Source organism: Penicillium hordei (genome assembly GCF_028827395.1).
Source record: "Penicillium hordei strain IBT 12815 chromosome Unknown utg000003l_segment0_segment0, whole genome shotgun sequence".
NCBI lineage: Eukaryota > Fungi > Ascomycota > Eurotiomycetes > Eurotiales > Aspergillaceae > Penicillium > Penicillium hordei.
This window is the reverse complement of record NW_026623144.1, coordinates 1,819,231-1,836,663: the sequence shown is the minus strand read 5'-3', so window position 1 is coordinate 1,836,663 and position 17,433 is coordinate 1,819,231. Positions and strand designations below refer to the sequence as shown.

The 17,433-nt window shown below is 47.0% G+C and overlaps 2 protein-coding genes across 2 annotated transcripts; both read left to right on the top strand.

Annotated features, from left to right (window-relative positions):
* Positions 1 to 2,939: 2,939 nt before the first annotated feature.
* N7537_005930 (ankyrin repeat domain-containing protein) lies at positions 2,940 to 4,022 on the top strand (the record flags this gene model as incomplete). Its single annotated transcript, XM_056896987.1, has 1 exon — positions 2,940 to 4,022. One exon carries the CDS (start codon positions 2,940 to 2,942, stop codon positions 4,020 to 4,022), a length of 1,083 nt encoding a protein of 360 aa, XP_056752772.1.
* Positions 4,023 to 4,651: 629 nt separating this feature from the next.
* Positions 4,652 to 9,593, top strand: N7537_005929 (ATP-binding cassette glutathione S-conjugate transporter YCF1; the record flags this gene model as incomplete). The annotated part of the gene is made up of 6 exons (XM_056896986.1): positions 4,652 to 4,939; positions 5,017 to 8,774; positions 8,830 to 8,984; positions 9,052 to 9,120; positions 9,180 to 9,271; positions 9,328 to 9,593. The coding sequence occupies 6 exons, from the start codon at positions 4,652 to 4,654 to the stop codon at positions 9,583 to 9,585; spliced, it is 4,620 nt and encodes a 1,539-aa protein (XP_056752771.1). The 3' UTR covers positions 9,586 to 9,593.
* Between the last annotated feature and the right edge of the window lie 7,840 nt (positions 9,594 to 17,433).

Genomic DNA, 17,433 nt, shown 5'->3' with positions numbered 1-17,433 from the left:
CGGGTCACCTCCAAATGAAATCACAAACCAAGTAACGTTAGGTGAAGGGCAGTCTTCACTAAAAGCTCATTCCGCGTTTGCTATTGATTTTGCGCACTACGTCGTCGGCTCGAGTCAACCGCTAGGGCAAAGTAACCATGAAATTGGCAAACTACTAGACACGCTACACCACATAAGAAATGCATCCGACGACCACCGTTTTTCGTCAAAGCCTTTATTCCCTTTGGTACATGCGACAGCCTCCCAAAATCATCAGCAATATGATATGCCCCCATTGAGAGCCGCTGTCCGGCTCTTGCGGGAAGCCGAAGGTACCCTTCACGACTATTAGTGTATTAGTGTATCCACGTCTACTGATTATTTGAGTGCAGATAAAAAAAGTTTTATACTCCGTGGATTATGTTATTTACTGAGCCCACGAAGTCTGTCAGATCTATGTTTGAAGGTTTACTGTTCTTCTGATTACTCCGATGCAGAGTTTATCATTGTGAACGCAACTTTGAATTGTGAGTACGTCGATTTCTCGACGATATAAAAGTCCAACTAATATAATATGTAGGTCTGGCCTCTGACATAGTTACCGGGCAGAACGGCACCGAGGCCTATGACGAGCACAATAAACTAGTCTTTATGTGTCAAACGAACCTGGAGACGGCGCTTTCAAAGCTTACTCTCTATGTGAAACCTAGCTACGATATGGTTCTCGCTCTTATTCTAGGTGTATGCCGCTATCTGTCGTCCCATATTTTCCCTTTATGCTAATATGGAGCTCTAGATTGTCTATGCTATCAATATATCCAATACGTCCCTAGCCTGGGTCTTGGTGGCGACAGCGTACCAATGCGCACATTCCCTCGGTTTCCACACTTACTCGGAAAGTTCAGAAGATTCCTCATATAAGCCAGATCGCAAGCGATTGCTCTTTTGGGCGGTTTATATCTTTGAGAAGAATTTATCTGTCCGACTCGGGCGTTCTTCTATTATAACGAACTGCGATATTACAGTTCTTTCGCTCGAGGGTCTAGAAATGTCGGAGTGCCACGCCATTTGCTATGCCTACCAGACGGTAAAGCTAGCTGGCTTGGCAGGCAGGATTTACGAGCAGCTTTACTCGGCAGATGCCCTTCGTCTGACAGAAGATACCCGGACCCATCGAGCACTAGAACTATCGCAGGAGCTCCATGGATATTGTGCAGAGGCGCGTGACACAAATGTTTGCATACCTGTTCTTGTCTATCTTCGGCGAGAGACATTAACTGACCAATGAATTTAACAATGTAGCAACTCTGGGCTCAATTAAGCGGGGACGAATGTGAACGAGAGCAGATCCACTTTATCTCTGCATCTGACGAAGTTCTGCGCCTTTCAATGTTGACACTAATCTACCGAGCTATGCCCCCAGAGCCTAATTCCGGGACAACCTTCAGCCTAGATTGCATTACCTCTGCTAGATGTGCCCTTGAATCCCATCAGGCATTTATCCGCAGCTTTGGAATGCAAGCTTCGTCGTTAGCACTATCAGAGTATGTCAACTGGTATGTGTGGACAGAGCTCAGGCTTGAATAATGTCAGTATGTTTGTATTTTGTACTGATATTTGTGCTTTCAGGACCATTTTGTTCACGCCATTTGTTCCTTTCATTGTTATGTTTTGTCATACAATCGAAACAAGGGACAAGGAAGATTTGAGTCGAATGCACGCCTTCCTCAAATCTATTGAGTGCGCCTGCCAACACTCCAATGCAATTGCCAAACACCATCATCTCTTTGAGGTATTGTATAGCGTGGCGTTGCGCTACACCGAACTAGGATTGCCCTCCTCTCCAATGGAAAAGGAGCAATTACAACTCCGAAATGAGGTGGACGCGCATTTGAGCGCTCTTGGGCTACAGCCGCACACGACATATTTAACTGCCCACCACACAGAGGACGTTGATAGTTTTATGTCATCAGTCCAGCCAAGCGTGGAAGCCATTGCCCAGAATCGAGATGCCGAAGGAAACAACTGGGCACAAGAACCGTGGCTTAGACGCTGGTTTTCTTTCAATCAGCAAATGATAGGCTTATTCGATGATACCGATTTACCATTTTGAACATGTATTTTTTCCATCTTCTCAGTTTAAAATATATTGGATTGTTGCAATATCGTGTAACTTCGGCGTATTGTCTCTAGGTAGTTTCTGGTAGTCTGTTGTGGGGTGTTTAGTCTATATATCACGGTGGTCGGGAGGGTTTGGCTAAACCTAGGGCAAAATTGGCTACCGGAATAATCATCGACTAAGTATGCCACTCGGGACATAACCCATTGGATAATCCATAGATATCGCCAGGCAGTGATTTATATACATAGTTAAATCCTCTCTCACTCCCGCCAAAGTTTACGTCGTCTTTGTCCTAGTTGAACATTCAAATATTATTTTCCATTACGTATGAAATAAAGAGGCAACAGCTCCAAGCGCCCAATACCATACAATGCCAGGTATGGTATTAGGCGCTTAGCACCGTTACCGTTCTATCTTGAGGACTTCCCGGGCAGCTTTCAACATTCTAACCTCCAGCCTCAAGGCACATACATATTCCCTAGGTCCAATTAACATGATGTTGACTTTTGATCTGAACTTGAATGGTCAGTGGTTGGATTTATTTAGACTGTGACATGACTAACAAAATACGTCTTTGTGGTCCCGAGCAGAGTCTAAGGCCTATTATATATACCGCTATAGTGGCAATCGGAGGTTCCGATTGTCTCTTTGATCTTTTGGCCGAGTGGCTAGTTAGTTAAATGCTCTTATGTAATCCCACAGGTGCACCAGGGAACCTGGGCAGCGGCCTGAATTCCCATCAGGATTACATCTTTTGGCAGCCAAACCCCCGTCGATCTCTCAACTTAGACAAAATCTAATATATAGAAGACAAGGATTTACCATCGATGCGGATAACATGTCTTCACAACAGCAGCGTCAACAGCAGCTAATTCTAAATGCACGCCGACGTCGGATGCAGATGATAACTGCTAAGCGACAACCAAACCCTAGCAGAAACAGTGGCACTCTTTTAGGACAGCAAATGCAGCCTCAATCAGGGACAATGGGGTCCAAATATGATGACCTGCCCATACTAGAACCCGCTGATGTTATCTTCATCGGTGAAAATCCTCAGTCGGTCGGTCTAGTTCCCGCCTTCTTCGGGTCCTTCGAATCCGCCTGCCAGCACGGGCCCCTCTCAATCATTCAGTCCATTGTCTCATCTAAAAACCTCACACCTGCTTTTCTTCACCATGGTCTTACACGTGCCCTACGCTCTGGTAATATTGAGATTGCTCGTTATCTCCTCACTAGTGGCGCACCAATTGTCCGCGAAACTCCAAGCAATATCTTCTTCGTAACTTTGGAACAGCAAATTGCCCTCTTTGAGCTCTTTACCCAGTATGGATGGACTCCCAACACCCCAGGTTACTATGGTAGTATCCTGCTCCCTCGGACTGTCAACAGACTCCCTCTTCTTCGTTGGTTCATCGACCATGGAGCCAATCCCAACCTTGGTGTGCAAAGAACCACCCATGACAGGCGTGGTGGGCCAGATACTTCCTCATGTGCTGCACTCGAGGCAGCCGCAGTTCGTGGAGGGGTCGAGGCTATGCGTATGATTCTAGATGCAGGGGCTAAGATCCAAAACGGTGTACCACTACACCATGCTGCTGGAGCTTGTCCCCCCGGCGCGAATCCGCATGCTGGGCGTGTGGTACCGAGCCGAGAATTTGACACCGGCAGGATTCCAGTAATGGCACTATTGGTCGATCGTGGGGCTGATGTTAATCAGAGAGAAGAGTCGCGACATATGGTCCCGCAATACGCGATTGTGCATGCGGTGATGGCAGGAGCAGTTGAGCGGGTCAAGTGGTTGTTAGAGCATGGGGCAGATCCGTGTATAAGAGGAAGCTGGGGTAGTGCAGCTGAATATGCACGCACCTCAGGGAACGAAGAGATAATCAAGGTCATTGAGGAATTTACTGAAAATGGTTGAAATCCGAAAATAATATATAGCACCAATGAATAAATATATTGTGCTATAACCTGTTTGGTTATTTGTCGAAGAAAAGGACATGGAAACATTCTACATTATCACATATAGAATATAGAATAAACAAATCAATGTTGATTAATTAGTGACCAGTGTTATAAACAGTCCTAGAAGCCATCAGCCTTCCAAAGTCGGAATACAAACCCGATAAGACGGAATAGCCGCATCGGTCTTAGTGCGCTTATCCCCGAGGATTACGTCGTTTCCGGTCATGTGAGAAGGTCTTGGAAAACTCGTATTCGGGATTGAGAGGTGATAGGAAGACATACCTACATAGGCAGTTAACTTGTGTTACGCAAATTTCATGCAAGGACTCCGGATAACCCTGCCTCCATGTATACATGTATGATATAATAAGTCGGATTTCATATGGAGGAATGAGGATGCCCAGGTTGTAAGCAGCCGCGAACTCAGGATTTCTCCATTGTAAAGTGGAGCCGCCCGTGCTTGGTTTTGTAAGCAGCCTAGCACTTCTAAGCACTAACCCCCGTTCTTTCTTCGAGGTTGTTCTCCGACGTATCTTTTCTTGCTTGTGCACAGAAAGGCATACTGGGACGAAGTCACTAAGAAAAATGCTGGATGGCCAATCCCAGGTGGTCCTAGAGGCGTCCCGCCCGGGGCACCTTTTGCATTCCCTTGGATCGGCACTTGATTCCCGGCAACAGCCTTTCTGTACAGATAGCGAGGGCTGGGGCCCTGTCAGCTCATTGAGATTCGATCTGACGCCATGCTTTCTTGATGCGGTTGTGGCATTAGTGGCAGTCTGGGGTACGCTGAGTGGACTGGGTGCCTTGTGGTTGTTACTGAAGAAGCGGATTCCACAGCCTGTATCGAAGAATTGGCACTTCTACACCAAGTTGGTTAGTACATGCCGGATACCCTCGCACACCCATGGACGTCATCGATAATGTACTGACTGGTATTTTGGTCATCATAGGCCGTTCTCGCTGCTCTCACCGTCGTTACCGCCCTGCAAGCTGCGATCCAAGTCGAATTAGACCCTAAACGCTTCTGGGCTGATTTTCGCTTTTGGTCCTCCGTCCTAACGATCATTTCGCTGGGAGTGATAACCTCAGTTCAATATTTGGAACATTGGCGGAGTAGACAGCCCAATGGGGTTGTCCTATTTTACTGGCTTTTCTTCATCATCGCATACGCGGTCAAACTCCGGTCCCTGATTTCGCGGAAGGGATACATCGACCAACTACCTTACTTTGTCTGCTTCAATGTCAGCTTGGGACTAGCACTCTTTGAATTTGTGCTAGAATATTTCGTCCCCAAGAAGCAAAGCGCCTACGATGCGCTGGGAGATGAGGATGAGTGTCCCTACAATTATGCCGATGTTTTCTCGGTTCTTACCTTCGGTTGGATGACTCCGATGATGAAATACGGATACAAAAACTACTTGACCCAAGATGACCTCTGGAATCTCCGCAGTCGCGATACCACCCGAGCCACGGGCGATACCCTGAAGAAGGCATGGGATGAACAGCTCGAAAAGGAGAAGCCATCTCTGTGGATAGCGCTCTTCAAGGCTTTCGGTGCCCCTTATGTGCGTGGTGCGATAATTAAATCCGGAAGCGATACTCTTGCCTTTGTGCAACCGCAACTCCTACGACTTCTCATTGCCTTCATCGATTCGTACCGAGGCCCAGACCCGCAGCCTGTTATCAGGGGTGTCGCAATCGCCTTGTCCATGTTTGTTGTTTCTGTCTGCCAGACCAGTTTCCTCCATCAATATTTCCAGCGCGCTTTCGACACTGGCATGAGAGTCAAATCAGCCCTGACTGCTATGATTTATGCCAAGTCCCTGAAACTATCCAACGAAGGGCGCTCGGCAAAGACGACCGGTGATATTGTCAACCACATGGCAGTCGATCAGCAGCGCCTTGCAGATTTGACCCAGTTCGGCACTCAGCTTATCTCTGCGCCTTTCCAAATCACCCTGTGCATGATTTCCCTTTACCAACTTCTCGGAGTGAGCATGTTTGCCGGTATCGGAGTTATGATTCTCATGATTCCTCTGAATGGTATTATTGCTCGAATGATGAAGAAGCTGCAGATCATCCAAATGAAGAACAAGGACTCGAGGACCCGATTGATGACTGAGATTCTGAACAACATCAAGAGTATCAAGCTCTACGCCTGGAACACGGCTTTCATGAACAAACTCAGCCATATCAGAAATGACCTCGAGCTGAACACGCTCCGTAAGATTGGAGCCACTCAATCTGTTGCCAACTTCACTTGGCAGTCTACCCCTTTCCTCGTATCCTGCTCCACATTCACTGTCTTTGTGTTGACGAATGATAAACCCTTGTCTACCGAGATTGTGTTCCCCGCCTTGACGTTGTTCAACTTGCTCACATTCCCACTTTCTATCTTGCCTATGGTGATTACATCCATTATCGAATCTTCCGTGGCCGTGACGCGATTGGTAGAATATTTCACCGCGGAGGAGCTACAGGCTGATGCCGTTGTCCTCCAAGATCCCGTGGCGCACCCCGGTGACGAGTCTGTCCGTGTTCGCGATGCCTCGTTTACTTGGAACCGTCATAGCGGGGAGACTGTGTTGGAAAACATCGATCTCAGTGCACGCAAGGGAGAGCTCACCTGTATTGTTGGCCGAGTTGGCGCTGGAAAATCTTCTCTTCTCCAGTCATTGCTAGGTGATCTATGGAAGAACCAGGGAGAGGTAGTCGTACGTGGTCGGATCGCGTATGTCGCCCAAGCGCCGTGGGTTATGAATGCTAGTGTCCGAGAAAACATTGTATTTGGACACCGATGGGACCCCTCATTCTATGACCTTACAGTTGAAGCCTGTGCTTTGGTCGCTGACTTCAAGAACTTGCCTGATGGTGACCAGACCGAAGTCGGAGAACGTGGCATTTCCCTTTCGGGAGGACAAAAGGCACGGTTGACACTCGCCAGAGCTGTTTATGCGCGTGCGGATATCTATCTCCTGGATGACATTCTCTCGGCAGTTGATCAGCACGTTGGACGTCACATCATCAACAGAGTGCTCGGCAAAACCGGTATTCTCAGTGGCAAGACCAGAATTCTTGCAACAAACGCTATTACTGTACTCAAGGAGGCTGACTTCATCGGCCTGCTGCGGGACAAGACCATCATTGAGGAAGGAACCTATGAACAACTGATGGCCATGAAGGGAGAGGTTTCCAATCTCGTTCGCTCTACGATGGTTGACTCAGACGATGAAGGTACTACTAGTGGCTCTGAAGACCTTGCTAGCCTAGAAAGCTCAGTCACAACCACCATCATCCCGAACGGTGGAGCGTCGGACAGCGAGGAGGCGGAACAACTTGGCGATCTTATTCCCATCAGGACAGGAGGAGGTGGTGAGGCCCGTAGACGCACCAGTACCGTCACCTTGCGCCGTGCGAGCACTGTGAGCTGGCAAGGTCCCCGGCGCAAGTTGGGAGATGAGGAAAACGTTCTCAAGAGCAAGCAGACCCAAGAGGTTTCCGAGCAAGGCAAGGTGAAATGGGGTGTTTACGGTCAATACGCAAAGGACAGCAATGTCATGGCGGTTATGGTTTATTTGTTTGCCATGATGGCTGCCCAGACCGCGCAGGTGGTGGGCAACTTCTGGTTGAAGCGCTGGACCGAGTGGAACGAAGCCCATGGGAGCAATGCTCAAGTTGGCAAGTTCATTGGTGTCTACTTGGCGCTTGGCCTGGGATCATCTCTCTTGGTCATTGTGCAGAACTTGATCCTGTGGATTTTCTGCTCTATCGAAGCATCTCGGAAACTTCATGAGCGGATGGCATTTGCTATCTTCCGCTCCCCCATGAGCTTCTTTGAAACCACACCATCTGGCCGCATTCTCAATCGCTTCTCTAGTGACATTTACAGAGTCGATGAGGTCCTTGCTCGCACTTTCAACATGTTGTTCGCAAACTCTGCCCGTGCATTTTTCACCATGATTGTCATTTCGGCAACCACCCCGGCTTTCTTGCTATTCGTCATTCCTTTGGGTTATATCTACCTTAGCTACCAGAGGTACTACCTGAGTACCTCTCGCGAGTTAAAGCGTCTGGACAGCGTCACTCGAAGCCCGATCTACGCTCACTTCCAGGAGTCCTTGGGCGGCATCTCGACCATCCGTGCTTACCGACAGGAGAATCGGTTTGCCCTTGAGAACGAATGGCGCATGGATGCTAACCTCCGGGCTTACTTCCCATCCATCAGTTCCAATCGCTGGCTCGCCGTTCGACTTGAGTTCATTGGTTCAATCATTATCCTTGCATCTGCTGGACTTGCGATTATGTCCGTTGCGACTGGCAGTAAGCTTTCGCCGGGCATGGTCGGTTTGGCCATGTCATATGCTCTCCAGATCACGCAGTCTCTGAACTGGATTGTGCGCCAGACTGTCGAGGTTGAGACTAACATTGTGTCCGTTGAGCGAGTCCTCGAGTACGCCAATCTCCCGAGCGAGGCACCCGAGGTCATCTTCAAGCGTCGCCCTGCCATCGGCTGGCCGGCTCAAGGTGCGGTGGAGTTCAATAACTACAGTACCCGCTATCGCCCCGGGCTTGATCTCGTGCTCAAGGATGTTAGTCTCAATATCAAGCCTAAGGAGAAGATCGGTGTTGTTGGCCGAACGGGCGCCGGAAAGAGTTCGCTCACGCTGGCTCTCTTCCGGATTATCGAGGGTGTTGAAGGAAACATCAGGTAAGAACATAATACTGTCACCTCTTTCCTCCGCTCTAGGCTAACAAGAATTTAGTATTGATGGGCTCGATGTGTCTACGATTGGATTGACTGATCTTCGTGGACGCCTCGCTATCATTCCTCAAGATCCCGCCATGTTCGAAGGCACTTTGCGTGACAACTTGGATCCTCGCCATGTCCACGATGACACCGAGCTTTGGAGCGTTATAGGTTGGTCTAACTTGAATCTTATTCCAATTTATCGCCGACCAGCGACTAACCGGTGTGCAATAAATAGATCACGCCAGATTGAAGGACCATGTCTCGAGGATGGACGGACAACTGGATGCTCAGATCCAGGAAGGAGGTAAGTAACCGCATCCAAACATTGCCGAAGGCATCCAGTCCCCTAACACATTATTGCAGGGTCCAACTTGAGTCAAGGCCAGCGCCAGCTGGTATCTCTCGCCCGCGCTCTTTTGACTCCTAGCAATATCCTTGTTCTGGACGAGGCAACCGTAAGATAGTTCTGTCTTTGCTTTTGAATGACAGTTTCAGCTAACCATGGCGATAGGCTGCAGTTGATGTGGAGACGGATGCGCTGCTGCAGCGTACCCTGCGCAGCAGCATCTTCTCTGACCGGACTATCATCACGATTGCGCATCGCATTAACACGATCATTGACTCGGATCGGATCATCGTTCTGGACAAGGGGCGAGTGGCTGAATTCGACACGCCCGCAGAGCTGATCAAGAGTGGCGGGCAATTCTACGAGCTCGCCAAGGAGGCCGGCCTGCTCGACAACGATGGTGGCATTGCCTCCTCGCAATAACGTAGAATTCAACTGCTCGCAGTGGCCTAAATCCCCGCATTTCCTGTTTATGACACAAAGATTGCTCAGCCAGCCCGCCTGAGAGCATTGAACCTAATGCCTAACATTGGACCCCATCCATGCAGCTCTGAGTGGCTCGGGGAGGCCGGATTTTCTTTTTTGGTACCTCGGGCCGATCCTAGGAGGTTCCGGATGCACTCTCGCTTTAGTGCTGCTTCCATGGGTCATGTTGACAATTGACAACAGATCTTTGCTGACCGTTCGAACGCGACTAGGGTGGTCCTGAATGTGGCGCGGGCATATGTGCATATATATGCATGTACATGTACTTGAAAAGTTTTTCATTGCACAGTTCAGGGACCCCCCTGGCAGGGATGGACAGACATAAACAGTGGAGAGTGGCTAAACGTTTGAATTTCCCCCAAAATTAATATGCTTTCCTCGAAAATTTCTATTGTTATGTTTCATGCTGGGACGATGGTGTGCCTCGATGTATGATCGAGGACATCTGATTGGATTTGACCCTGCGAACTACAAGATAAAAAAGTGATTCTCTTTACTTCGTACATTGTCTTTCTTGTCTTTTCTTCTTTTCTTGCCTCGACAGTTTGATCAAATTGCCGTGCACAGCCCGTTGATATGTAAATAATCCGAAGTTTACTGTACTAGCTAGAAACCCCTCAAAACGCCCAGCGAACAACCGAACAACCGAACAACGTAACGTAACTATGCATCAAACTAAATGAACAAACAATTCTTCCCAGCCTAAAGTCCTTGTCTGTGATTATTATCTGCAGTAGCGTGTTGTACTAAACGTGGCGGTGACATCTTGATATCCCATCGGAAGAGCAACTCATTGTAGCGGTGAAAGGTCGGCCACCTGGCTGCTCATCAGAGGATGTCTGTTCGCAGGGCTTCGGGTCAGCAATATAACAAATTGTAAGCGCTGCTTATCTAGTGTGTTATTTAGTGAGAAGGACATGATGCTAAGATTGCTATCTTCGCTCGACATGTTAAAACGATGCACCTAGGCTCTCCTCCGCCACATGATCCCCCCCTTCTGTCTGGTTCGACGATCACATCCTAAGAATATATATCTCCGGCAAAAAAAAAAAAAAAAAAACAAAAATTAGACATGCCAATTTCAAATAGGTACGTATACGGGGCTCCTGCACACCTCCTTGCTGCCTGCAAAACAGACTCTCCACGCGGTCATTGGAATTGTAGTACATGCATGTAAACTGTACAGATAAGGAGATGGGACTGTCCCAAATCGGAATTCCTTGAATCTTGAAATTATCTAAGATGTGTTGTATATATTTCTTAAGAGAAAATGGAACAATCAACTTTGTGCCCTTGAGAGGGGCAAAAGGAGGGGGCAATGTCAGAATCCCGGATTTTAGTTGCATGTCAGATGTCTATTATAGTATTATAGAGTCAAGTAATGATTGACCATTTTCGAAACACAAGGGATATCACCTTTGTACAACTATATTTCTCGCGTGGGACGAGACTAAACCAGCATAATAGACCTTCCAACCCTGAGCCGTTTACCGAACCTGATTGGTTGTGGACCTGCGTTGAGAATTTGTTTCAGCTATCCAGATTCTAGGCAAGGGATGTCGATGACCTCAAAAAAAACGCGCTTCTGCAGGATCTCTGATGTGGGCACGGCACTGGTTCCTTAATCTTGTTCAATGGGCCATGCCTTGATGAACCAACCAGAAAGACAAGAATACAGTTCTTCAGATCGCGAACCATCCAGGTGTACGTCGACAAAAGAGGTAATGTCGATGCCTTTTTGCAAGGCTGGATCTCGATCCCGCACGGACATGCAAAATATCAGGTTTTCGGATACTTCGTTAGTATTGTTGTAGTATAGCTCCGGGGAAGAATTCTGCTTTCCAGGCGAATTCTCTTTTTCCCTTTTTCCCTTTGTCCCTTTTTTTCCCTTTTTTTTCTTTCTTTTTTTTCTTTTTCCTCTATTTTTGCGGGATTTGTGTGCTCTATGCACTGTCATGCCGTGCATTTATCCACTTCCTCTTTTGGCCCTTAGCCCGAAAGACTCCACTCGAAATGGTAACAGTCAGCCCCCCTCCCCAAATGAGAACGTCAGGATCCATATCCCCGCTTCTCAGCAGGTTGATCGTACATCCCCATGTACGTCGATGTACGTTGATATACAGTGCTTTGCATCGGTGGGAGATTTGGAAGCTGGTTGTGCGACCAGGCCTCGGAATTCGATCCCGTCTCTGTATAGAGTAATGACTGTCTGTTCTGCACTATCCACTATGTACACTACCGGCGCATCATCCCAGCTGTTCCAGTTCTACACATAAGGGAGGAGTTTGCAATTTGGAAGTCTTTTCCAGGAACGAACCAGGAAGGCGAGATGGGTCTGCATTGTACCTGCTCCATCTCCCCCTCTCTGAGTACGAAGAGATCCAGTTCTGACATATATTGAAGAGATTTTATTTGTATCCGGTTATTTTTATGTACTTATTTTCCCCCATAAAAGTAAAAGTCCAATGACATGAATGGTCTACATATTTTCAGTACAATCAAATATAGATTCGAATATAGATTTGAAAATAGATTTGAAAATAGATTCGAAAATAGATTCGAATAAACATCTGGAATTGTCGAGACTCCGAATTGGGAATTGGAACGCAAGCCTATCGACTCAGCCCTGAGGGGAAGAGGGGAACCAGCCACGGTGGGAACATACCCACAAACACCGCACACCGCGACAATCTCATGCACCATGCATGCACCATGCACCTATTTTTGCCCTAGAGTACCAATGTGGCGGGATTCAAGGGTTCTACCGTAAAGGTTAAGACGTTCAGGGCAGAAGAAAGTGGGATTAGGGTTGTGATCATCAAGAGGGGAAACTTTAGATGCTTTTGAGAACTCAAGTCTTCTCGGGATTCCGACTTGATTGGGTCTACGGAGTACAGATGGAACGGAATATAATGTGGATAGTTCCTTGCGTCAAACCGTCCGAAAACGAGCTAATCTAATGGAGCCGGTAGAATAAGAAGTGGCACCTTCATATGCTAATACAATTTTTTTCTTCTTTTTTTTCAATGTTAGAAAAAGGTACATAATTCACAGATGCATAAAGCCCACAGTCAGTAGTTGAGTAATAATGGCATGCACCTTAATTATGGGGGCGAATAGGGATTTCCAGTTGTATTTGTCAATGGGCCCCGCAACGAATCTCCCCCCAGCCACTGACTCGTGTGGAAATCGGGTCTTCCCGGTGAGGGGAGTTGTAGAGAGCTACAAAGCCCTATGATCGGGGATGGAGTTAAACGGACGAAAGGGACCTTCTTAGTTCATCGGGCTCCAGTTTACTCACCGCATTGGATCCGAAAAGAATAAGGAAGATGATCTTGATGATCTTCAAAGTCTATATACAATGACATCCGTTCCAGCGTCACCACTCGATCGGGACCAAGCACAGATCTCCAGGGACGATCTGGGGAGGTGCTGCTTCGGGCAATTTGTCCGTCTTTGCAGACGGGGAGGGAAACGGCCCACTGGGTAAGTGGTTGCGATGGTGGTATTGGTCCGCGGAATCCGGGATAAACGGACACTAGAGACCTGACTGACAGGCTAGAGTGATTGATGGGAATGAGATATATCTTGTCGGTTAGGAAAAGCGGGATTAGAAAGGAAAAGAAAAGAAAAAAGAAAAAAGAAAAAAGAAAAAAGGAAAAACGAGAAGGTTGTAACCGCGATCGCGAGTATTAGGTCCCGCTATGGTGGATTCGTTAAGAAGCGCTCCGGGGACGCGAGTGGCCCGGGAAGAGTTTACAGTTCCTTAGCAGAGTTTCCACTATCAACATAAAGGAACTAGGTAGTGCCAGTGCACGGAAGAGTAGTGCCAATGATTGGTTATGAGTGAAAGCTGAACAGAAAGTACGATGCAAGGACCTCGAGATTGTCAAAAGACTCCGATGGATTGGATAGATAAGCCACGTCTCCATTCACCTCATCCAGGTATCTGGGATTCTGAGATCTCCAGCCTTCCAAGGTTGTCTAGGTGGTTAAGAATACCCCACTTGGTGTTGCCTTTCCTGGTAACTCTTCTCGAATCAAGGAATTGGATGAGTTTATCAGACTTTCGGTCCAGAGGGTTCAACCTTGGGGAGACTATGAAAGTATCCAGGGCTGACCCTTCGACATTTGATAGGATTTTTCTCAACATGGCTTTTCTCCCCTTACAGGTGTCGTATACTCTATGCAGGTGATTTCCACGTTCCCCCACCAAGGCTATGAGACGATCGGAGTAATTTTCCACTGCAAGGGTGCCTCCTGAATATCCGAGGGCTAAGCGAAGGCGAAACCCGGAAGTGGACCACGAACAATGCATTGACGAAAATTCAGCCAATCCGATAAGACTGACCAGGCACAAAGTACGAGTTGTGCGTAATAGCTTAGCGCATTGCGCCGCCACCTGCCAAGGTGGATGTCGATTATTCCTACATCATAAATAGACTAGATAGACTAGGCCGAGACGATACAGACTCAGGGGTTAACATGAAAGAGTACTTGAGGTTGCAGCTATACCCAGGTCTATAGTCAGACATTTATTCTATCTGCAACACAATGGGAGACCAACAATAGATTAAGTGCAGTAGTGCTGCCCCGGCCTGTAGGTACACTATGGGCGGCCCCTCGGGCCGTACCACAATGGGGAAAATAACTCCCCTACTGTTTCACATTGCTTTTTCCTTATTCTCATCGCCTATCTATTTATTACAAACAGCAGGGAATAGAAAGATTGCATATCCATTTGGAATTGCATTCAGAATTATCGAAAGCCACCACATAATGCATATTTGTAATTACATTCTGGCCTAGGATGGGCGACATCCTTCCCAAGTTGGAATGAATACTCATTGGGATTGGCTGCCCTGAAGAAAAGTGCTATGATCAACACCACTATCACTAGGCCACATGCGAATTGAACTTTTGTTATACGACCCCGGCCAGAATATAAGCCGATGTCTTGGAATACCTCATAGTTCGCATCTGGGCACAACGTCGCTTCCTGAAACTCTAGCCTTGAAGTTATCCAATGTGATTGAGTACAACGGAAGCGAGGTTTTCTTTCTGCATCAATTCCAACCAGCCGGGTAAAGTCAAAAAGTTATGATCCTTAACTTTGACCTTTCCCTTGGGATAGTGGGGAATAAACTAGACTTTATCCGGAGTTTGACAGCTTTAGTTTGACCGGACCGCCATCCCCGACCCGCCCAAAATCCATTGGCTTTGGTGGGGTCGAGTCGGGTCGAGTCTGGGCCTCAGGGTCCTAGCGGGATTGGATTGGGGGGGACTCCACAGTTTGTAAAAAAAAAAAAAAAAAAGAAGAAAGTCATCTTCGACCGATTACTGGTCAATATCAAAAGTACAAGCGCGAAATGTCAATGTCCTTCTGACCATGAACCTCCCCTTTGCCAATCTTACATCTGAAAAAAGGTACCAAATTGTGTGTGGGGAGTACTCTCTTACAGGTCCCGGCTTCGGCCACAAAACGCCCCGACAAAAAAAGAGGCACTGAATGACGCAATGCCAGTTTCTCTGGGTTCGATCGTAGTTGATCAATGTGCATCATTGATCGATCGTGCGGTGGCTCGGATTTGAGAATTTGCACTAGTCATGTACCATTTTGGTCCGTCCCGAAGATCCAAATAGAGTGCTGGTTTGATAGGCCCTGACGTTTCTTTAATACGAGGATACTCTATGAATGCAGCTATCTCTTCCCCAAATCGGAAATATCCTCGCCCTCCATCTGTCATGTGCGCAGGTTGCCTCTCAACGGTATCTTTGTAGCACACCGATCATGCAGCCTCGAAACGACCGTCTCGCTATTCCTGCTAATACCCTGCGAACAGACTCACACACCCTCTGTGTATACATTCCCACCCCCTTTCCACATATCTACCCCTCCTTCAAATCGCTTAATTCTATCTTAATTGAGATGATCTTCAGAACTGACTATTGGATCAACGAACTCTGAAGCGAAGGATAAACTCGAAGTAATTTTCTGAAGCACGAAAAAAAAAAAAAAAAGATTTCATCTAGAGATTGCTTTGTATATTTTTGTATATTTTGGTATAATTTGCACACTCCCTCTAGCGGTGAACCATCCCAACAAGCCATCCCAGTCCTTGTAATCAGCCCAGGACTTTTTCCTCGAGCGTTCTAGAAATGTGCGACGGGCACAGACATGAAGTTGTTTGGAAGTGTAGATCACCAAATCTTCAACACTACCAACCCCCAATCGTGTGATAGTCGCAGTTATCCCCAATCTTCTGACCAGCCCCCACCCACTTATTTTCTTCCCCGTCAGTGCACACCCGCTGTCACATATCCGCCGAGTCCACTGAGCGCCCACGCCTCATTTTGGGGTTTCAGGGTGATTGCATGGCCGAACAAATCCGAGCCCTAGTTCCCTTTTGGGTCGTAGTGTAAGCGGAAATGGCGGCCGCTAGATTAAATAGTTGGCGCTCATCAAATATTTGCTGACACTAGTGTGATAGGGATTGACAATGCCAAGCTGTCAAACTTCCTGACATGTGTCTTGGTTTCAAAATCTTCACAGAAATCCAGGTCGAGCAGGGAGCATCCATGAACGCTTCTTTACCGTGCCTCAAGTAAATAAATGGTGCAGACATTTTGCCCCCTTCAGCCATCATATCCAGGGCTGTGGCAGTGCTTAAAATAGATCAGCCACGATGTGGCAGATCTGTGGCTAATCTAAGTGTTTGGGTACCTAGGTAGGGATCATCTCTTGCGCCCAATGAGAAGCTTTCATTTGCAAGTGTCAAATGTTAGAAGCCTGATCTCTGACATGGGGGGTTTTTTTTTTTAAAAAAAAGGGGGCATTTAAAGCCTAGGCCTTAAGCTAATATTCAAATCGAATTCAAATACGTATTGAATAATATAGTAACTCCGTAGTACATTCGGAGTAATCCGTGATTTCAAATGTAACTGGGGACTTTTGTTTAATTTTATTTTCTTTAGCTATCTGTAAGATGTAGTTTACGGAGTAGAGAAGTCCACTTGATACCCACGCTAAAAAAATTCCACGGCGGCTAGGCGGACAAAGCAAACAAACCGCTCTGGTGGGGAGGCCCGAACAAAGAAACCATGCCCGGGGATGTCATCGCTGAAGCCGTAGATTTTTCTGATTACTAGATGAAGTATCCCGGTATGTCTAGTTTTGCGATTTTTGCGCCCTCAAAGAGCCAACGCAGTGACAAATAGCATACTGTTGCCCTTAAACTGTTGAGTTCGATACTGCTTTGTTCTATCTATGCCTTGCGCCAACCTAAAATATATATATATATATATATTGATATTGCTTACGTTGTTTCCGCGGGGGTTGGTGCATTCAATTTGCAAGCGGCACTGCGGTTCGATGCTATTGAAGTGGACAGCACGGCAATTGGAATGTTACGATGTTAGGTAAAGAGTAATAGGAAGTAGTTCATTTCGATGAGATTGATCAGATCGATATAATACTCCAAGTACACAATCAGATTGGAGTTGGTTGTGCATTAGAAAGAAGAAAAAAACTCTGCTGCTTGCATCTTCCCTAATATAGTGTGGATGGATAGTGGGACCAAGGAAGTATTCCCTTTTTTGTAATTTCAAGATAGTATACGGAGTAGACAAGATATAGTAGGTTAGAATGTTTTAGATCCTATCCCCCTTTTTTTGGGTAGCATTGACCAAATTGGGCCGTTATGAACATCTTCTTTGTTCCGGGTGATTTCAAAACCCCATAGTGCAAAACTGTAGCGGTTATCCCAAGAAACGCCAGTGTAATCC